A 23,785-nucleotide genomic window follows, 5' to 3' on the forward strand; every position below is an offset into this window, starting at 1 on the left:
GTGTGAGCCCGTCGGCGTGATATTTTGTTTCTGCACATGTTCAGCAAGCCAAATCTCTCGTGAAGACATGCTTAAAAGCAAGATTTTGGCTACTTTTGCTGAACTTTTACTTCTGCGCATGCTCGGAAGCAAAAATATAGGCGAAAATAGCCAAAATATCGCTCCAGTGTGTCCTCATGTGAGATTTGGATTGCTGAACATGTGCAGAAGCCAAATCTTGCGCAGGGGCATGTTGGGGGTGCACAGCTGCACACGCATCCGGGATTTTCCTACCGGAGCTGCGCACCTGAAAGCACCAGCTGCTGCCCGTCAGTGGAGTTAAGGCAAGAAATGGGGCCTGGAGCCCTATTGTTTGGCTACCTCTTTCCTTTTTCTCAACTGTTTCCCACAATTTTGAGGCATTTTCATTCAGACTATATTGGGGAAGTTTAAATTCATGTATCTGCATCCCACAGCAAATAATTGATGAGCAGTTGAACATTGGGAAGGAGTATTGGAGAAACAAGATTGTATGCTGCCTTGCCCTATTTTCTCAGCCACCCAGTGGGAGAGTCTGTTGCATCTGCTAATTCTCCATGCCTTATTCATGAGTGTAGCACTCATTGCTTAATGCTTCAGTTTCTGTTCAGAAGTGCTAAAGGCTCCTACTGTACGAGGCGCATAAAGCCCAAGTCACAGATCAAGTACAATCATGTTCTTAAGGAAACAACAGTACTTTTAATCTGAAACCTATTTTAAAGTATACTCCAGGATACGGGCAAAAGTAAAATGGGAAGTATAATAATTTAGTTTCATGTTAAGATATTAAAATGTAACTTAATAAACTAAAGAGGATTGGTAAGGAGAAACAAGTTAAAAACAAATCTATGGAGAACATTGTTGACTCGCACCTAATTTACAAGGAAACAATTGCCATTGGAAGTGGTTGAGTCATATAATTTCTACTCAACAGTAAGGCAGAAGTCTGGCTGGCCTGAAAAACTAGTCTGAGAAACACAGAATTTCAAGCTAAAATGTAATTGTAAACAAATTATTTGGATTCTTGATAGGTTTCAGACACGGGTATGGGACACAAACTCTCCGTCCCCTGTCCTAATGTTTTTCTTTTACTAGCATCGAGTATATAAATATTATGCCTTTGTAAACCACCAATACTTACATGACAAAACAAACAAACAAACAAACAAACAAACAAATAAATAAATAAAATAAAGTGATCAAATACTACCTCTGTATAAATTTAAGAATTGCTGCCTAACTTTATTTTTGTTCTAACATCTCCATGTGTGTGTGTGTGTGTGTGTGTGTGTGTGCATGTTTTGCTCTATATCCTTTTTTAAAAAATGGAACTAGACACACTCCTTCCATTCTGCAAATTTGAGAAAGGTAATGTGATAATCCAATCGTTTCCTCCAATGTTTCTCACCTGGCAGATCAATAATAAGCCATCCATCTTCTTCTTCCTCTTTAGAAACAAAAGGCTTAGGTTCCTCAGAGACTTCAATGGCGCTGCTATCACTGAAGAAGAGGCTGGTGAAACGCTGGAACATGGTGGGAAAAGGCTTTCTAATATGGACTTTGAAAGAAAGATGGAAGCACGGCTATAGATGCTTGTTTCAGTGCGTGTAGCCAAAAGATGCTTCTGTGGTGTCAATTTGGGGAGAAATTGATGGACGAGTCTTCCAAAAAAGCAGGAGCTGTCTGATGCTATGGTATTTTTCCCCTCTGAAGTCTTATCTGACTTGAGTTCTGAATAGTGCAATCATAAGGTTCTTCACTTGGCTTCAGTGCAAAGGCCTGCAAAGATTAAGGGTGGGGTGGAGAGAGAGAGAGAGAGAAGAGAGAAAATAATTTAAATTCTCTTTTAAAAAACAAAAGTATTTTGAATCACAAGGAACTCAGATGATGCTAAGAAAGAACAAGAATAGAATTCCTGGTATGGATCTTAAACTTAATTTACTCTGATTATAGTTTACAGTTTATTAGATTTGTATGCCGCCCCTCTCCAAAGACTCTCCAAAGATTATGACCTTTTCCTGATATCTTTTAATTCCATCTCTGCAAGGTAGCCTACCTTCTTACCCTTACTGAAATTTATTTATTATTTTATTTATTTATTGGATTTGTATGTCGCCCCTCTCCGTAGACTTGGGGCGGCTAACAACAGTAACAAAAAACAGCATGTAAATCCAATACTAAAGCAACTAAAAACCCTTATTGTAAAACCAAACATCCATCCATACAAACATACCATACATGAATTGTAGAGGCCTAGGGGGAAAGAATATCTCAGTTCCCCCATGCCTGACGGCAGAGGTGGGTTTTAAGAAGCTTACGAAAGGCAAGGAGGGTGGGGGCAATTCTAATCTCCGGGGGGAGTTGTTTTCAGAGGGCCGGGGCCGCCACAGAGAAGGCTTTTCTTCAGTGATAACTTCAGCTCTTTGAAGACCCCCCTCTCCCAGTCTGGGTGAAGGATGTTTCCTACAGGCCGAGCCTCCTTGTATTAATGTTAATATACTATATTTTCCCTCATTTGCTTCCTGTTCCAAGTCCCTGAATTGGATTTATTAATTCAGGACAAATTCAGGATCTCTTTCGATACTCATATTGCAAGCAATTAGTAATTACTAATTCAGGATATCGGTTAATTACTTGTATGCTTTCTCATCCCTTACTTTTATTCCATCCTTGAACGCTTCTACTCCAATGAATCCTTCTAATTACAAGCCACCACCTGGGATTAAAAAGTTAAAATCTCCTTTCAGTTGCACTCAACTCCATGTAATTTTCCTTGGTATCACTAAAGCACATATTTGTCATTGCCACCTTCTGAGATATTTCATTGGGCTAATCCCAACCTAGTCACATCTATGGGATTTCTTGATGGCCTCTCACCCAAGCACCCGCTTCAGTTTTTGAGACCTTGCAAAATTCATCAAGGTGTGCTACATGTCCCATATTTGACCATACTGAGTAGAGATTTTAGAAATTGCTGTTTCAACCCCTCTTTAAGGCAGAATGTTGGGGACATTACTTCAATCAGGGATGGGTTCGGATCGGTTGCCACCAAAATAATAATTGGTTGCCCCAAAAATAATAAAAAGATGACGCACACCCACAAGGTGCAGTGGGAGGAAGCAAACCAACAGCGAGGTAAGTTGGAACTCATCCTAACACCGGATATTAACAATACCAACATCATCACTGTCCACAATATGGAATTATAGCAAATTGCTGTTGCTTAACTCAGAATCTTCAGTAATGTTACTTCTTTTTCACCATCTATTACCTTCTAGAATTGTATGGTGAACCTATGGCACATGTGCCACAGGTGGCACACAGAGCCATATCAGAGGGTACATGAGACTTTGCCCTGTATCAACTCCAGCGTGCATGCGTGTTCTGGCCAGCTGATTTTTGGCCTTGGGAATGACTGTTTCGCCTCTGGACGTTTCAGGGAAGCTTCCATGAAGCCCCAGAGGCAAAAGATTGGTAGGAAACTAATGCAGAGAGTTTTGTGGCACAGCAATCATTTAAATCTACAGTTTCTTTTACTGCTAACATCTATTAACGTCTTCCCAGCCAAACCGAAAAAAACAGTATTATTTCCATACTTGCTATCCTCACGGCAACTTTGAGAGAATTTATGCCAACAATCCTTACAGCAACTCTGGGATTATAACTGACAGAAGGTTACATCCTCTGCTGAGGAGAGATTTGAAAACAGAAGTCCAGCATTCTTTATTGCTGCTCTTAATTGGCTCTAAAGTCATTCCATCCTTAGTAAAAAAAAGCAAAAACGCTTCCTCCCTTCCATCTTTTCAAGTGTTTGAACGCAAGCAATGCATTCATCCAAAGGGATGGAAGAACATCAAGAGCTGGTTCCTCTCTTAGCTACTAAAGGAGGATAGAACTCTGCTGCTATTTCATGGTAGGAACATTTGCAATTGTTTGCTAGAAGCGTTTTTTTACACTGGTACCATTAAGCCAAGGCTTTGAATAAAAAAATCCAGGAATTCAGATACTGCCAAGTTTCAATTCCACTTCCAAATTGAATGTAGTAGAGATTCTGAATTAGCAATTTTACTTTTTAATTACTAATTAAACAATTATGTAATGTACTCATTTTCACCACAACTACAAGTGTTCAGTTATGTCCAGTCTATCATATCAACAGGAGAGTAGATAATTGTATCCATTTGTTGCACACTTTTTACAAATACAGTATATATCTATGCCACACTTTAGTACAAAACCCTGCCAAAAAAATATGCCTGCAATCAAAATGCCAAAAGATCTATTTCTAAATAATCTAGAAATTATTTACAACTAATTTAACAACCGAGAAAGACAATTTAAAATGCATTAATATTGACCATACAAAAAGGTTTTCAGTGTAACACATCTTCAGAAGCATTTTTATAGATTATAGTTATGCAAATCAGGTTTTCTGACCTTAGCTCAATCAAATTATCTTTGCCAAATATTTGCCTAGTAGTAAAATGATTAGTAACAGAGATCCTTACAGGTTTATAATTTTCTTCAAATTGTAGTAAGGATGGAGTAAATAAGTTTAGTTTACTCTTTAATGCAAGCTTAGTTTGCTGGGGGGTTTTAACTGATACACAACCTATACTTTTTCCCAATCACCCCAAATTTCATTATAATTGTCAGTGCAGTTCATTATCTATTTTAAAATGTGCATTTTAAGGGGGGAACTTTTTTTAAAAAATGATAGAAAATTGTTTGCAAAAGCTAAATAGTTTGAGAAATTTGAATTGAAAGTACAAACTTTAGTATGAATATACATTATTAAAATTTCTCAATGTATCACACTTAGGTATTTACAAACACAAGAAATTGAGATGGGGGAAGAAATCCTGAAATTGATAAAATGGCCAAACCATAAGACACAGGGGGGAAATTTCATTTCCCTACTGACTGTGTGCCCAGAACATATATATCAATTGGCAGTGTCTAGACCAGTAATGGCGAACCTATGGCACGGGTACCATAAGTGGCGCGCAGACCCATATCTGCTGGCATGTGAGACGTTACTTAACTCAGCTACAATGTGCATGTGGGTGTCGGCCAGCTGATTTTCGGCTCACCCAGAGGTTCTTGGAAAGCATTTTCGGCTTCTGAAGAGTCTCTGAGGGGATCAGAGAGCATTTTTGCCTCTGGAGCCTGGGAAGGGTGAAAAACAGGCCTACTGGGCTAACCAAAGTTTGGGAAATGGTCTGTTTCAGACCACCAGGGGGCCTCCGGAGGAGATGGGAAGGCCATTTTTGCCATCCCCAGTCACTGAATTATGGATGTGGGCTCTTGTGCATGCATGATAGCACACACATACGCACTTTCGGCACCCGAGAAAAAAACGGTTCGCCATCACTGGTCCATAGCAATTGGCACTTTTTGTAGAAGTGTGTGTGTGTGAATGCATGCGCACAATTTAAAAAATAACTTGAAAGGAGAAGCCTATAAATAAATTGTAGAATCTGTACGTGTGTGAGAGTGTGCGTTAGGTAGGTATGTAAATGTGAATAATGCAATGTAGAAGTACAATACTCCAAAAGTTCAGTTTAATAATGCAAATCTCACTATCAACATTGTTAATAGTTGCTTAGATACCAGAAAAAGTGTCATCTGTTCTAAATATTTTAACAGACATTGCACAAAGAAGGTGTGTGTGTGCTACATGGTTCTTCTTCTATCTTACAACTGCATGGTTTTATAATATGGTGGGTCCGCACCAGAAACAGTAGAAATACTGTGGCCAAAACGGAATCCTTTGGACATTTATCTCAAGCCCGAAGAGCCAAGGAAAGGGTAGAAAATGCATATCTTAGGACAGGGGTGGGCAATTAATTTTGCCATGGGGTCGCATGAGAAATTGGGATGGTTTTAGAGGGCTGGACTAATATAATTAACTCAGTTCTATCCAATACAGTATATTATTGGGTAGAACTGAGTTAATTATATTATAATTATAAATCATTATATATTATATTATAATTATATTATATTATATTATATTATAACATTACATTACATTACATTACATTATATAATTATACAATTATACAATTATTATACAATTATACAATTATATAATATAATAGAATAGAATTATATAATTATATATTATATCTTGAACACCCAGTTCTTATCTAGAAAAGTTGGACCCAACTCTGCGGGCCAGTCACAGACAGTGGGCGGGCCGCATCCGGCCCTCAGGCCGCATCTTGCCCAGGTCTGTCTTAGGACCTGTACCTAGCCTGAGAGTATATATGTTGTATTTCTGTTTCTGTCCTCAAAGTTGGTTTGGGTTCTTAATCTGCCACAAATCTTAAATGCATACATGCAGACAAAAATGATTGGGGTTGGGGGTTGTTGTTGGGGGAATCAACTTTGAGGGAAGCAAAAAAAATCACCAAAATCTCACACATGTGTCTGATTGCAGTTTATTTATTTATTTATTTATTGGATTTGTATGCCGCCCCTCTCCGGAGACTCGGGGTGGCTAACAACAGTAATAAAACAATGTGCAATAATAATCCAATAAATATTAAAAATGATTAAAAAACCCATTAATATAAAAAACCAAACATACATACAAACATACCACACATGAAAGTGTAAAGATCTCAATTCCCCCATGCCTGACGGCAGAGGTGGGTTTTAAGGAGCTTACGAAAGGCAAGGAGGGTGGGGGCAATTCTAATCTCTGGGGGGAGTTGGTTCCAGAGGGCCAGGGCCGCCACAGAGAAGGCTCTTTCCCTGGGTCCCGCCAAGTGGCATTGCTTAGTTGATGGGACCTAACCGTTCGCTGGGATTCATGCAGCAGAAGGCGGTCCCTCAGATAATCTGGTCTGGTGCCATGAAGGGCTTTATAGTTATTATTATAGGTTATTTACAGTTATTATTGCCACCCTCTTTTGGCATATCAGAATTCTAATTATGGGTGTTTGCTGTTGAGATATATGCAAGGTATATGCATTGAAACTTGTATGAATATGAAGTAGGAAATAAAATAAAATCTATCAAAGAATTCTAAAGTTACACTTAGTTTATCTCAAAGAATGCATATCTCACCCGGTTAGAAGGTGCTGGTAGGAATGGCGAACCTTTTTTTTTCTCAGGTGCAGAAACAGCATCCGTGCACACTATCACGTATGCACGAGTGCCCACATCCATAATTCAATGCCTGGGGAGGTCAAAAACAGCTTCCCCCGACCCCCCGGAGGCTCTACTGAGGCTGGAAACAGCCCGTTTCCCAATTTCTGGTGGGCCCAGTAAGCTCTCCCCATGCTCCAAAGGCTTCCCTGGAGCCGGGGGTGGGTAAAAACACCTTCCCCATCCCCCCCAGTGGCTCTCTGGAAGCCAAAAACACCCTCCCGGAGGCTTTGTGTGAGCTAAAAACCAGCTGGCTAAACTAGGGCAACGGTTCGTGTGCCGGCAGATGTGGCTCTGCGTGCCGGCTGTGACACCCGTGCCATTGGTTCACCATCCCTGACCTAGAACCTATCTTAGAGGGAAGTGAAGAATTTAGGAAAGAACATTCTGATTCAGAACTAGTGGGATGTGATTTCCCAACCAAAAATGTTCTTCGTGTACTCTAGAAGCAGGGGTGGGTTCCACTCACCTTCGCCACCGGTTCGCATTGCAATATTTCATGTGTCCCCTTGGGTGAATTCACTTGCTCAGAAGCTGGTTTCAGCCCAAAACACAGCTGAGGAGTTGCTCAGTTGTGCTTTGGACGAAGAAATGAAGGTTGGTATTAACACAGGGGCAGGAGGGTTTTTTCACAGCAGAGGACGAGGAGAAGCCATCCAAACACCGAAAAAATCACCAAAAATTCAAAAAAAAAAGAAGTCAGCACGCAGAGACAGATACAGACAGAAACGGATCTGTGACGCCATCTTCATGTCACTAGTGGGTCACTAATGGTTCAGGTGATCTGGTCCGAACCGGGAAGAACTCACCCCTGTCTAGAAGTTGTTCAAATGAGTGAATATATGGATCACATCTTACAGAAACGAGGCCTTTTCCCAGAGTTACCTCCATCACTTCTGCTGTCAACAGAAGGTCCACCTGATTCATCCTAATGTCTCTATCCAGTTAAATTTACACAAGATGATAGTTTCACACAGTAACAGATGGTTGCCTTTCTTTTCTTCACGATAACATTTGTTCTGTCCCAAGCCTATTCATAGTTGTCTGGTACTTATCCATGGCAAGGTTGGCTCGAAGCAATTGCCTAAGGAGAGAACTTCAATGGAAGCCTTTATGATGCCAGCAAACCTACATCTAAGCTGACACCGGTAAATTAATCCAGTAAGAGGAGTAAACTGCACAGGATAGGTCTCAGAAGACAATGAACAGCTTGGCACAGGAATCATTTATCTGACGTGTTTATGAAATAAGTATACTGGCACTAACTCATATCTCCAACCTTATGTTTTGTTTACTCTCAAGAACAAAGCCCATTTATTTCAACAGACTTCCAAGAAGAACATTCCTAAGAGTGTGTCTCTGTGTTTGTGTGTGTGTGTGTGTGTGTGATATTTTTTGTTGATATACCCAAATATGGGAGGAGCATACAGCTTCCTTTTGCCTCTCGGTTTCCCTTCCTTTTCATTATCAACAAAAATATATTACACACATATACACACTCACTCACTCACTCATTCATTCCTAGGCAGAGTCTCTGCTGTGAGATGAGCAGACATATATGTAATTTAAACAAACAAATACAATAAGCAAATATTTATCTACAGTGCTTCTATCAGATTCCCATTCCAGGAAACATGTTTAAGATCACAAAGGGGCACGGTGGCTAAGATACTGAGATCGTCCATCAAAATGGTTCAGCAGTTCTTATCCCTGGTACTGTTATAATGGAGTGAGCTCCTGTGACTTGTCCCGGCTTCTGCCAACCTAACAGTTCGAAAGCCCATAAAAAATACAAGTAGAAAAATAGGGACCACCTTTGGTGGGATGGTAACAGAGTTCTGTGCGCCTTCGGCATTTAGTCATGCCAGCCTCATGACCACAGAGACATCTTCAGATAGTGCTGGCTCTACAGCTTTGAAATGGAGGTGAGCACTGCCCCCTAGAGTCAGGAACAACTATCGCATATGTGCAAGGGGAACCTTTACCCTTTATTGGTTTGCAAAACCTATCTCCTATGTGGTCAATGGAGCATGAGTACCCATTCTTAGTTATTGATGTATAGTGGACGTCCTGTTGTTCCAGGCTCAGAACAAACTAGATTATATTTCTCAGTGGATGGTAGGCTTATTCAATACAGCTTTAGTCAGATTCATTTAGATCCTGGCCTGGCCATTAAGTAGAATGAAGTAGCTGTCTCAGGCAGCCAATTTGGTAGCATCATATTGCCTAGTTAGTAAATATTATTATTATACTGCCTGGAGTGGAGGTGGAGGGGGGCTCTAGTGGAATTATTTTGCCTTACATACTAAAATAACCATGTTTGACTCAGAGCCATGGCCTTTGGTGCTTCAGAAGACGCAAGCGAAAGTCTTTCGTTGATAGAAAAAAAAGAAAGCATTTCTGTCATAGGACTGTTGTTCTGGGAAAAAAATATTAGTAGCACTAATATGTACTAGTTACAGTGCTAGCCGCACAGTGCTCTTCTTTTGAAAAATAGCAATTTCTGGAATTCATGAAATACCAAATAGGACAGAATTTTTTAAAAATTGGTCCAGGATATATGCTACTGCCAAGCATGAAGGTCCTTGCATGAATAGGATACTCTTTTCAAAGTCTGTGGAGGAAATCTCATTAAGTGGAAAGTAGGGAAGACGCTGTTTGCACAAGTCCTTGTTTTATAATCAAGTATCTGAATGTTACTCTCTCAGGGTTTGTTTAAAGCCCCAGTCTTGAATGTCTATGGAGATTCTCAGTCATCAATGTCCTGGTTGTCCCAAAGGTGCTTCTTGGATGAGAAGTGAAAGGTCTTCAAAGAAAAACCAGAAAGTCCAGGTGCCTCTTGAAAAAGCACCTTTGAGACACCCAGTCTTGAATGGAGTCTACAAAGAGAAGTTCAGCAAGGAAGGTGGTGATCTTCTTTATTTTATTCTTTATTTTATTTATTGGATTTGTATGCCGCCCCGCTCCGGAGACTCTGGGTGGCTAACAGCAATAATAAAACAGCATATAATAATAATCCAATACTAAAAACAATTAAAAAACCCATTAATATAAAAACCAAACATACATACAGACATACCATGCATAAAATTATAAAGGCCTAGGGGGAAAGAGTATCTCAATTCCCCCATGTCTGGTGGCAGAGGTGGGTTTTAAGTAGCTTACGAAAGGCAAGGAGGGTGGGGGCAATTCTAATCTCTGGGGGGAGTTGGTTCCAGAGGGCCGGGGTCGCCACAGAGAAGGCTCTTCCTCTGGGTCCCGCCAAGCGACATTGTTTGGTTGACGGGACCCGGAGAAGACCCACTCTGTGGGACCTAACTGGTCACTGGGATTCGTGCAGCAGAAGGCGGTCCCTGAGATAATCTGGTCCGGTGCCATGAAGGGCTTCATAGGTCATAACCAACACTTTGAATTGTGACCGGAAACTGATCGGCAACCAATGCAGACTGCGGAGTGTTGGTGTAACATGGGCATACTTGGGAAAGCCCATGATTGCTCTCGCAGCTGCATTCTGCACGATCTGAAGTTTCCAAACACTTTTCAAAGGTAGCCCCATGTAGAGAGCGTTAGCCTTTCCATCAGCAAATCATTCTGCAATTTAGTCCCATTCATGACATTGAAAAAAGAACGGGTAAGAATATTGGGTGGGGATGAGGGTCCCTTCCCATCACACAGCAGGGAGATGATTGAGAAGAAGGAATATGAAAAACAGTCTTGGAACATGAGCTTGTTATGCACTGAGACTGCTTTGCTAGCTGGGAATTCTGACTACTGAAGCATTAAAGCAACACAAATGCCAAAGAGGCTTCAGAATGAGAATAAGAAGCAAGGGAAGCAGAAGCCTATTCAAAACAAGAGGCTGGTGTGTTTGCTCATAACAAAGCATTGCTTGCATCTTATTTTCACAATTGTAAGTGGTAAAAGGCTAGCTTGCCTTTTCTTCTAAAGAATGGTGCGTTTGTGGGAATAGTAGTTACCAAAGTGTGAGGCTAAATATTCAGGAGGAAACTCATGAATTCCTGCACTGAGCACGGTGAGGGATTCCGTGACCTTAAATGGCTCCTTCCAAATCAGGTCCCACAATTATGGGATATTTAGCAGGCCTTTTTCTTACAATCATGGGTTGCATAAGCTGCTTGACCAAATAAGGTATCCGAGAGGAATGGTGGGGATCACATACTCTCCCACTGAACCTATTTACATCAAGAGTACCTGGACAAAGCATGCCTTTAATAATTGCAAAGTGACCAGAGACCATTGCAATGACCCTCCACATCAAATGCAAGATGACTTTGATTTGCAAAATGCTTGCGTTTATATAGAACGGAAGGGTACAAGCTTCAGGACTTCAGGTGGCTCCTGAAAAACCAAGATGTAAGCTCTTTGAATGCCAGAAAACTGCAACTCTGAAGGTGATAAGAAATCTGTCACTTGTCCAAATCCCCAGGCCTGTTGAACACAGAAACAAACAAGCTCTGGATTCATTTGATACAGGTTTATTCAAGCCTGAGGCCTGGCACAAATGAGTACGTAGCAGTTTGTTGCAAAGTTATCGCATCAAAAGTTGCTTGTAAGGCCGGAGGACCCCTGGCTGCGGTCAAAACCCCATTGGCCCTGTAGAACCCTGTACAGTCTGGACCCTGCCAAGCTGACTGATGGCTGTGTTCCAATGGCATCACTTGCAGAGCCTAGTGGATGTAACAAGGCACAGCATCCAACCACAGCCTTGGACTGGCCAAACGGAACTGAGTCTCTGACACTGGATCTGACTGAGATCCTGACTGGTGATCCTGCCAGCTCTCAGCTGCCTCAGGAACCATGTCTCAGGAAGAAACAGACCAGGAAGGAATATCCCAGAAACTGGCCTCTCCAAACCACTCCTGTAGTATCTCCATGGTGTAGCTTCCTGGAGCCATTGAATAACTACACTCACCTTCCTTGTTATCCATCAGCTTTCTCTCTCACCTTTCAGACTGCTTGGCACTATGGATTCCCAGGGTAGGTGGCCTACAGGCTGTTTCCACAGCCATGTCCGAGCTGTACCACTATTTTCTGCAGGAGCTGGACTCCTGGGGAAGGTAGTCTACAGACTGCTCCCTCAGACCTGGCCAGCCTTTGATGGACTGCATGGTGGCTTGTTCATCACATACTTTCAGCCACACTGCGGGCTGACCACTGTCTCCCACCACACCTGGTACAAGCTCCTCTGCCAACACTGGCTCCCCCCAGCTTCCATGTCCAGCACGGGCTTCAGCCCCTCTGCCATCCCCTATCATCTTCGAGAGGACCAACCAGTCCACAAGTGGTGTGAAGATATGGAAGCGCTGACTTCCTCTCACTTGTCCAAATCCCCGGGCCTGATGAATGCAGAAACAAACAAGCTCTGGAATTGTTTGATACAGGTTTATTTCAGCCTGAGGCAAAAATGAATATGGAGGAGTTCGTTGCAAAATCAGCACTGGGAGCTACTGGCTCTCAATGCTCTATATAGGCAGGGCCACACACCCCAGTTCCACCCACACAATCAGCATCCAGTGTCGGCATTCTGTTCCACATTAGTAAAGCAATTTACCATCCGGTGCATAGGCAACCAACCTCTGTCCAGCCTCCAACTGCTTCACCCCGCACTCTGTTGCATCTGGCGCTAGCTAGCTGAGTTCTGGAAAGCCACTAGTCAGCTGTATGGTGTGTGTGTGTGTGAGCATTGCCCTCTCGCTTCTGCAACCGCTGTGGCTGATGCCGTCCCACTCAAGCGCCTTGTCAGCACCCGGCTCATTGTTGCGCCGTGCAGCTGTTCCTTCCACCAGAGCAGTTTCTGCCTTCCTCCATCCCCACCAGGTATGGCAAGCCAGTTGGGGCTTGACAATCATATTTCAGACATAGGTTAGGCAACCTTTCTTGTGATGCTCAGTGGTATTTCTTTCGAGAGGACAGCAGCCTCGAACTCAAGCAATCCATGCCAGTCTCCACCTCTGCAGCAACTTATTAATGATTTAAATAATCAATCATTTTTCAAACCTATCTTAGTTTTTCTATGGACTTTACTCAGGTTTTGGCTTTATTTATTTATATATTAGTCCACCTTTTTTGTCCTGCTATTCTCAGGGAGACTGACAACTCCTGCCTCAAAGGTCAATGTAGTTTTCAGGGTTTTTTTTTTTAAAAAAAATACTCCTCAAGGAAACAGTTTGTCCCAACTTCTGTGAAATGTGTCCTGTTTCAAAGGATCATTGTTTGCCACTAAAGTCATTCTGAGCTCTCAGAGCCTCAGAAGCTAATCTCCCAAAATTTTACTCCCCAGAGCACAACAAAGCATCACATTGATTCGTGCTTGTAATGCAAAGTTGCTCCATTCACCCAGCCCTCTTGGTTACTCAACCCATTTTTAGGTTCACATAACTCTAGGATTACCATATTTGGGCTTCTTCAGACATTAAGAAAGAAGCATTTCATTGTTGTTGTTAATGGTAAAGCTTTTGGCAGGCTAACGTTCTGGTAGCCCTAAATGTACTGAGCAATAGCCAAATGGACTGAGTGTCTATAACAGGGGTGTTAAACTCACACCCAGCCTGGCCAACCAAGGTCAAACACAACCCTGGTGTGGCCCTCAATGAAACTGAGTTTGACACCCCTGGTCTATAACATGTTAAAACCCAGAAAACAGAACAGATATAATAATAACCAAGTTTAAACATGTTGAGCAAATGTATTTCCTATGTTTTGAACTGACGGTTCAGCATCTTGCGTGAATGCACCCAATTTGTTGTCTTATTTGCACTAGTTTTGTTACCAAGAACTATTTTTACAGATATTCCCTTGCATAGCAGCAGTCAGTCCATGCTGACTAACAGTTCCTTCATTCTGGACCAACTAATCACAGTTATGTAACGACCGTCACATCGATCCTCAATCTGTGTTAGTGATGCTTCACTAAAAACATTCTCTCAGTATGGCTTGCAGTAACTAAAAACGAACTAGTCAGGCTTTTTGGTGAAAATACTTTCACATCAAGCTCGACTTCTGGTGACCGCATAGAAACAAAGTGCCTTCCTGGATTCAGTACAGAAAAAGTTTGCTATTGCTCTTTTCTGAGAAGTCTATCAACACTCCAGTGAAGCATTCATTCACGGTATTTTTTGACGGTCTCCTGCAAAAGTGCTAAATAGTCATTATTTTTGGTAGCCTCTACAGTCAAACAGGCTTGTGGTATTACTTATTATTTATTTATTTATTCATTTGTCCAATACACAAATACATAGGAAGAAAAATAGACATGTAGTAATATATATATAAGGGTAAAGTGAACTTAGAGGAGAGGATATATGAAAGAAAGAAAATATATATGATAAGTGAGAGAAAGGAAAGACAATTGGACAGGGGACGAAGGACACATCAGTGCACTTATGTACGTCCTTTCTGGATACTTCATCTGGATAATTTTTCCTTTTGCATTTTTTGAATGAGAAACTCTGGAATGTATGTTTATTTTTTACCATATTGTTAGTTGGCTTCCTCGTGATTGCCCATAGCAATCTGACTTCTAGGGTAATGTTACAATGTGTGGACTTCAACTCCCAGAAGTCCCTAGCCAGCAACATTAACAACCCAGAATGTTAAGTGAGCTGAAGGATACTATAAGAAACTCAGAATTTCAATATAGAAAATCTGAAATTCACTTTGATGCTCTCATTTATTATTTGATTGAGCTGATGAATCTAAAACTTGCCTGATCAATTTTCTCCATTAAAAAGGGAAAATGGAGCTCTTGCTATCATATCTTTTGAAACACTTCTGGTATTTCTCAGCAGAGAAAATATAGTTCCACGAACTACCAGCCATGTGATCTCTAGAGAGTTGCTTCTTTAATTAAATTTCAAAGAAGTGAAGAAATATTAAATCACACAAAAATTGGAGTTGTATTTTAAAAGGAACTGGGGCCAGGAGAGAATTCTAAGAAATCTACATCAGAAATGAAGGAATAATGGATGTTAAGAGAATAACAGAGTTGGAAGGGACTTTGGAGATCTTCTAGTCCAATCGCTGCCCAAATGAGTGTTCTGCCTGGCTAATAAACCATTAAATCAAGAAAGTCTCTTTATGTTCAGAGGCTAAACCCCTGCTTGAAATGCGAAAACCAATTACTGTTTTATTTAGTTCCAAGAGGTGACAGTTACTCACACCAACAGTTCACTTGAAGTGGAGGCTTGTGCCAGAGCAGAGGGGTGATTTATGGATCAATAAAGCCAGAGTTCTACACTCCTAATCACGCAGCCTTTTCCGGCTGTAGTGTGTCAGAGTTCACAGGAATCCCGAAACAGAAGCAAACCACGCTGCTCAAATCTTCTTTCTTTTTCTTCCAAAATGCTAACGAAAAACACCCACGCCCAGCACTCCAAACCTCCCTGTCTCAGCAGTGTAATTAACCTCTAAACAGCTGCACTCCATTATCTGTTTTGGTGCCTGTGCAGCTGTTCCATCCTTCCCAAGTTCCTGCACATGTGGGGATTCAAGATAGGGTTATTCATAATGTCTTCCCCTTCTGAGTCCGAGGACTCTCTAGCTGGAGAACTAGCTGGTGGGCTGGCTGCACCCATTCCCCTGTCTGTCTCTTCCCCCCACTGTCTGCCTCTGCTGGTGATTCATCTTCACTGTCCGAGGCAGCTGGCAACCAGACAGGTCTTCTATAAACAGACGACTCCCACAGATCCACATCAAAATCCTCAGCTACAGGAGCTGGCCTAGAACCAACCACAACAATGGGCAGAAAGTTCAGAAAAACGCACTTCTGGTTTGTCTATCGGGGAATTTTTTTTGCCTTTGGGACTTCAGGGAAGTTTCTCTGAAGCATCCAGAGGACAAAACGGACTTTCCCAAGGCCGAAAATCAACTGGCCAGCGTGCACATGCGTGCCGGAGCTGAAACATGGAGAAATCTCATGTACCCTCCCATATGGCACACGTGTCATAGGTTCGCCATCACGGCCCTATACCATTTCAGACAAATGATTGTCCAATCTCTTCTTGAAAACTTCCAGTGTTGGACCATTCATAACTTCTGGAGACAAGTTGTTCCACTGATTAACTCTTCTTTCAGGAAAGTTCTCCTTTGTTCTAGGTTGTTTCTCTCATTGATTAGTTTCGATCCATTGCTTCTTGTCCTGCCCTCAGATGCTTTGGAGAATAGTTTGACTTCCTCTTCTTTGTGGCAACACCTTAGATAGTGAAACACTAGAATCATGTCAACCCATTCATTCTTTTCATTAAACTCAACATAATCCCAGCAACTGTTCTTTGTATGTTTTAGCCTACAGTCCCCTAATCATCTTTGTTGCTCTTCTCTGCACTCTTTCTAGTGTCTCAACATCGTTTTTATACAGTTGCGACCAAAGCTGGAGGCAGTATTCCAAATATGCTTTTACCAAGACATTAAAAAGTGGTATTAACACTTCATGTGATCTTGATTCTATCCCTCTGTTAAAGCAGCCTAAGACTGTGTTGGCTTTTTTGACAGCTGCTGCACACTGCTGGCTCATATTGTGTATTTGGACATAAAACTAACAAATGGGACAATAATTGAAGCTGTTACTTGCCAAAAGCCATAGCCTTTCTACCAGCTTTTATTGCAATGAAAAACATATTGATGGCACATGAAATCTGATTGAAAACCATGATCTCCTGATAGGAGGTGCTAGAATTCAATGGAGCATTCTTTTACAAAGGCATCTGTAAGATTTTACTTCACAAATACAACATCATATCATGAAAATGCAAATTGAGCCACAGAGATTGACTATACTATTTATGTTTAATTTAGGTCAGAGAGATGTATTTAAATTTAATTTGGATTGGAATTATGTTATCTGGTGGACTGAATCCTTCCACGTCACCATTATTTCAGTGGCAAGGCTTTTAGCAAGAGATCCTACAAAGTTCCATCTTAAATTGGAAAGTAAAATACACTTGCAATTCAAAAGGGTTTAGGGAGTGGATTAACATCTGCTAATCCCGATAATACTGTTATGTTGACCATTCAAAGTGAGGATGGAGAAAAATGCAGATTGAAAGAGATAAACCTACATCTGTACAATAAAAATATTAAAACCAAAGATATTAAAATTTAAAAAACCCTTTTACTATAACTAAGCATAGCTCAGTCTGTCGTAGAGCCTGGGGGGTGGGGGGATAAAGTCAGGTTGTGAATGCTTTTCAGAAAGTTTAATATTGTGACGACCTGCCAAATTTCAGGGGGATGGGTGTTTCATACTGTGGTGGTTGCCATGTAAAAGGCAACTTCCCAGATCTCATAGAGGGCACCATTTATGGCAAGAGACTTGAATAGGCCCATCCTATTCAATTTGGGCAGCTGTTCTTAGGGAGATCCAGTTGCACACGTAACCTGACCCCATGTCATATACAAGTAATGGCGAACATTTTTTTCCCCGGGTGTCAAAATAGGGTGCGTGCACACTATCGCACATGAGCGAATGCCATACCCATAATTTAATGCCTGTGGAGGGCAAAAACAGCTTCCCCTGCCCTGTGGAGGCTCTCTGGAGGCTAGAAACTGCCTCTTTCCCAACTTTTGGTAGGCCCAGTAGGCTCGTGTTTCACCCTCCCCAGGCTCCAAAGCAGGAGTGGGCAACTAATTTTGCCATGGGGCCGCATGAGAAATTGGGATGGTTTTAGAGGGCTGGACCCTGGTCTGACCTAAACACCAAGACCCACTCTACAGACCCAATAATTGTTTGCTTTATGGCAACACAGTGCACCACAGTCACTGTGCTGGAGTGTTTGCGTGGTTTCTGTGCTCGGCTGCTCTCGGTAGGAGGTCGGGGTCTGCTCCAATGTGAGGATGAAAGAGCTCAATGCATCTGCCAGGACTGCCCCGCTTCCTGCTTTCCTCATGATTCATCAGGAAAGCAGGAACCGGAGGAGTCCCAGCAGACATGGTGAGCTCTTTCATTCTCACACTGGAGTGGACCCCGATCTCCGTGCACTGATCAAAGGTAGCAGGCAGGTCGATCACAGACAGCGGGTGGGCCAGATGCAGCCCATGGGCTGCCCCTTGCCCAGGTCTGCTCCAAAGGCTTCCCTGGAGCTGGGGGAGGGTAAAAGCACCCTGCCCCATCCCACTGGAGGCTCTCTGGAAGCCAAAAATGCCCTCTCAGAGCCTCTCTGCAAACCAAAAATCAGCTGGCTGGCACACACATGCCGGTTGGGACTGAGCTGGGGCAACCACGTGCCAGCAGATATGGTTCCATGTGCCACCTGTGGCACCCATGCCATAGGTTTGCCATCACTGTCATATACATTTTAAGAGCAATGAACAGCACTTTAAATTGGATCTGGAAGGAAACCAGGATCCAGTGCAACTTGCACAACAAGGATGTAACGTGAGTAAACCTAGGGATATCATCAATCACCGCATGAGCAAATGGTCTCCAATAGCAGCTACTTGTTGTGCGTTTTGCAGAAATATAAGTGGGAAGTGACTAAAGCATGATTAACTCTGAGTAAGACTTCCCGGTCCAGGAAAGGGTGAAATTGGCACACATGACAAAGCTGAGCACAGGCCCTGCTAACCAGAGCTGCCACCTAATACCTTGAGCAAGAGCTGTGAATCCAGAACTCCCCCCAAATTGCACACCAGCTTAGTCCAGGGGATGGCCTCCTTGTTTAGAGTCAAAGATGACACATGACCTGGGCTTGGAGGGAACCAAAGATCCAGGCCACATACACACACACATACAAACTAATGCTATTAATTAATTTGTATACACAGTGGATGAGTAACCAAATTTAGTCCTAGATTTAAGGAACTCATCAAGACTGATGGCAGCACCTGGCTTCCTTTATCTAAACCGGTGAACTCAGTTAACACTTAGATAGAAGACCACCAGGAAATATCTGCAAAAACAACCAGGAAAATGTCAGTGGCAACACACATCAATATTATTGCCAAAAGAAGTACATGAAAGAGGCACACGTCGCTATAGAGCACTGCACACCAAAACAAGAACAGTTTTTTCCTGAACGCCATCACTCTGCTAAACAAATAATTCCCTCAACAATGTCAAACTATTTACTAAGTCTGCACTACTATTACTACTAGTTTTTTCTCATCATTCCTATCACCCATTTCCTCCCACTTATGACTGTAACTTGTTGCTTGTATCCTTAAGATTTTTATTAATATTTATTGTTTCCTCATTGCTTATTTGACCCCTATGACAATCATTAAGTGTTGTACTTCATGGTTCTTAACAAATGTATATTTTCTTTTATGTACACTGAGAGCATATGCACCAATGACAAATTCCTTGTGTGTCTAATCACACTTGGCCAATAAAGAATTCTATTTTGTGCTATTTTGTTTGCGAATGTGCCCTTGAAGTGAGTAGAAAGAAAGCTTGATTCAAAGAAAGTGTTTTCCGGGTTTTTTTTAGAGTAGATCCATTAAAATGAAGGTTCACAGAATATTAAAAAAATATTCAGCCGTAGAAAAAGCCTCCAAGATAGTAACTAAAGACTGAAAATCCTCCTTGATTTTCAACCATTAGAGAAGAAAAACGGAAAAGAACATGAGCATTTGAGTGTGATATGTGTGTGTGTGTGTGAAAAAGGGAAGGCAGAGGCCACAACTAAGAAATTGAAGCATCAGCACCCCCACTTTAATGAATTGAATAATGCACAGTGACAGAAAACATCTTGATTTTTTGATCTTGGAATAAAATACTCTGATAAAAGCAGAACTGGCTGAAACACTAACAAGAGCCATCTACAACTGCTGCATTTAATTGAAAGTTCCATCTGTATTAAATATAACCAATCATAAATAGGTAGTAGCCATAACCATTTTATTCCAGCTTTTCCTTAAGAATCCCCTTAAACTGTCATGACATTTACTTGTGAACATCTAGAAAGAAATGCATAAATACCATCAGAATCAGAAATATTAGAAATTTGGCTATGCTGGGGCATGAGCAAAATAAACCTGCTGAGTAGACAGCTATAGATGACCTACTTCTGAAAGCATCTGCCCCAGGATAAGGCTGTAAGGGGGAATAACCATATGCACCACCCTTTCCCTTCCAAGGGGGAGGAGGAAATGATACCATTGGGATTATGGGTCAGTAAGCTTAAGGGCCATCTGTTGTCAGGGAGAGGAGATTAAACTCATGGGAGACAGCGACTTTCCTTTCCTCTTTCCAGTTACAGCCTTCCAAACTCTGGTATGGAATTTAAAATACATTGGGTCGCCTCCTTCACTGAAATTCCAAACCTTTTAGACACAACCAATCCTTCTAAAACATTGTTCCAGAGGATCATATTCGGTATGTAGTGGGAAACAACTCATTGGATTGCTTATTTGTACCTGGACTATCATTAAGTGTTTTACCTTATGATTCTTGATGAATATATCTTTTCTTTTATGTACACTGAGAGCATATGCACCAAAACAAATTCCTTATGTATCCAATCTCACTTGGCCAATAAAAATTCTATTCTATTCCATTCCATTCCACTCCAATCCACTCCATTCTATTCAGTTCTGTCTGCCCAATTTGTCTCATCAAATTCAATGGTGAAAAAAAATAAGGTTTAATATTTAAGCAAGAAAAACAAAATGCACAGGTACAGTATATGTGGTACATTGCTCAACAGTAGTAACTATGAGAGGGATCTTGGAGTCCTAGTGGACAACCTTTTAAATATGAGCCAGCAGTGTGCAGTAGCTGCCCACAAAGCCAACACAGTTCTAGGCTGCATTAATAGAGGGATATAATCAAGATCACATGAAGTGAAAATACCAATTTACAATGCATTGGTAAGGCCACACTTGGAATGTTGCATTCAGTTTTGGTTGCCACGTTGTAAAAAGGATGTTGAGTCTCTAGAAAGAGTGCAGGGAAGAGCAGAAGAGATGATTAGGGGACTGGAGGTTAAAACATATGAAGACCAGTTGCAGGAACTGGGTTTGCCTAGTTTAATGAAAAGAAGGACTAGGGGAGACATGATAGCAGTGTTCCAATATTTCAGGGATTGCCACAAAGAAGAGAGAGTCAAACTATTCTCCAAAGTGCATGAGGGTAGAACAAGAAGCAATTAGTGGAAACTAAACAAGGAGAAAAGCAAATTAGAACTAAGGAGCAATTTCCTGAAATGTTGGAGCAATCAGTGCTCCAACACCGAAAGTTTTAAGAAGATGTTGGATAACCATTTGTCTGAAGTGGTGTAGGGTTTCCTGCCTAAGCAGGGGGTTGGACTAGAAGACCTCCAAGGTCCCTTCCAACTCTGTTATTCTATTCTATTCTATTCTATATTGTCCGGATTAACTTAGAAACATAATTTTAACATAGAATCAAAATCTTGCAGGCCGTCTAGCCAGACCTTCTTTTTAAGGAAGGACCAACAAGCAGGTTGTTCTGTTTGAAAAAAGACCCACCCGCCTCTGTTTGAACAGTGGTGGGTACAGATCTGCCTCAGCAAGATGGTTCATCTTGAAAAGGCACATTGCTCTTCCTTCTTTTAAATTTAATATAATATATATTAATATTATATTATATAAAGTATTAGGCATGTTGATGGGGACAAAGTGAAGCCGTTGTGCATCAGATGATTGATCCATATCACAATCATTTATGTCTGCATATAAAAACCATTATCTCAAAGGAAGGGAAGCACCATGGTCCCTTAATCGATTGGAAGTGATTTTCATGGAGGCTTGCCTAAGAGAACAATGCCAGCTTTATCAGCTCCACTATACAACTTGAGAAATGGAAAATGTAAAGTTTGTTTTTCTAAATAAGTAGAAAAGCTTTAAAACTTGCCCTGTCTTTTTCCTTTCTAATATTTATACTACTTTACCACACGCCTCGTCTAGATCTATGGTGGTGAATCTACTGTATGTTTGCCTGCATCTCTCACATTAAGGGATACTTTAATTCCTCCTTGTCATGAATTTATGTGAGCCTCACTTACCTTTCTCCCCAGTCAGGAATTGATCTAGACTTGTGAGGTGGCGAAAAAACTTCTCCTAAGTAAACTTTTCTGGATATACAGACAATAGAGTGTCTCTCTTAACTTTAACTGAAAAAGTGTGTCTAATTAGTAGCAATGCTAATTGTGGCTTATGACCAAAATTGAGACCGGAACATCCAGCATTAAAAATGTGGTAATTAGGCGAGTTATGCCTAATAGTACATTTTTATTTTAATTTTTATTGCTGTGGGTTAATCACATGGTTGGTAAATGAATCCAGCTCCATCCATTGTCTTTGTCAAAAGATGGCCGGGAAAGTTGCAAATGACAATCACATGACAGCCCAGAATTAAATTAGATTAGATTACTACTACATTTGCAAGGGACCTTATAGGTCATCTAGTCCAACCGCCACCCTCCAAGCAGGAGTCCCTATACCATTTTAGACAAATGGCCATCAAATCTCCTCTTGAAAGTCTCAACCTCCTCAGGCAAGCTATTCCACTGGTTGATTGCTCTCACTGTCAGAAAGTTTCTTCTTCTTTCACTGCTATCATGTCTCCCCTGGTCCTTCTCTTCGCCAGACGGGCCATGCTCAGTTTCTGCAACCACTCTTCGTATAGTCTCCAGTCCCCTAATCATCCTGGTTGCTCTCCTCTGCACTTTCACTAGAATTTCAATGACTTTTTTGGTAGTGTGGTGACCAAACTCAGATGCAGTACTCCAGGTGTGATCTAACTAAGGCTTTGTAGAGTGGAATTAGTGTTATGTCCTGAGAAGCTGGGAAGTTTTCACTCAAGTCCGACCAGGAACTCAAGCAGGTAAAATCTGAATGGCTCCTGATTTAAAGGGCTATTTAAACCCTTTCCCACAGCATGGCCTCGCTGATGTTTGTTAGCTATGACCAACAAAAAGCTGAAGGCCTTAACCAGTGATGGTCAACCTTTCTTTCCTCGGGTGCCAAAAGAGCGTAGGCTTAATGTACTGCGCATGCACGGGTGCCCACACCCATGGGAAGGACAAAAATAGCTTCCCCCACTCGCTGGAGGACCTCTGGAGACCGGAAATGGCCTGTTTCCCAACTTTTCTGGTTGGGCCCAGTAGGTCTGTGTTTCGCCCTCCCCAGGCTCCAAAGGCTTCCCTGGAGCCGGAGGAGGGTAAAAATGCCCTCCCCCATCCCCCTGGAGGCCCTCTGGAAGCTAGAAACAGTCTCCCAGAGTCTCTGTGTGAGCCAAAAATCAGCTGGCCGGCACACACATGCACATTGGAGCTGAGCTAGGACAACAGCTCATGTGCCAGCAGATATGGCTCTGTGTGCTACCTGTGGCGCCTGTGCCATAGGTTCGTCATCACTGCACTAAACCATCTCCTGCCTCCTCAGTAGAGAAACCTAACAATTAGTATCCCCCCTAGTCCTAGATTGTATCCCTCTATTACTGCAAATTAGGATTGCATTGTCTTTTTTGGCTACCGCTGCACACTGCTGGCTCATATTTAGCTGGGTGTCTACTAAATGGATGCTGCACCATTACAAAGGTTACTAAGCACCTGGATTGTGATCACCTGACTGTGGAGACGTGGCAACAGACATAAGTTTGGGAAACAATCATAAATCCTTTTTTTAAAAA

The 23,785-nt window shown here is 41.8% G+C and overlaps 1 protein-coding gene across 8 annotated transcripts in view; it reads right to left on the reverse strand.

The window, feature by feature from the left end:
- Positions 1 to 23,785, reverse strand: part of TP53INP2 (tumor protein p53 inducible nuclear protein 2) — a 48,065-nt gene that overhangs the window by 16,806 nt on the left and 7,474 nt on the right. For 5 of the 8 annotated variants that reach the window (XM_070744856.1, XM_070744855.1, XM_070744850.1 and 2 more), the window contains exon 2: positions 1,427 to 1,797. In XM_070744856.1, coding sequence (XP_070600957.1) covers positions 1,427 to 1,550 — 124 coding nt within the window. In that variant the 5' untranslated portion in view covers positions 1,551 to 1,797. Of the gene's footprint in view, positions 1 to 1,426; positions 1,798 to 7,645; positions 7,754 to 23,785 lie in introns of all 8 variants that reach the window. The other 3 variants (XM_070744858.1, XM_070744852.1, XM_070744854.1) reach the window with 1 other exon arrangement.

This window comes from Erythrolamprus reginae, chromosome 3 (genome assembly GCF_031021105.1).
Source record: "Erythrolamprus reginae isolate rEryReg1 chromosome 3, rEryReg1.hap1, whole genome shotgun sequence".
In the NCBI taxonomy this organism is placed as follows: domain Eukaryota; kingdom Metazoa; phylum Chordata; class Lepidosauria; order Squamata; family Dipsadidae; genus Erythrolamprus; species Erythrolamprus reginae.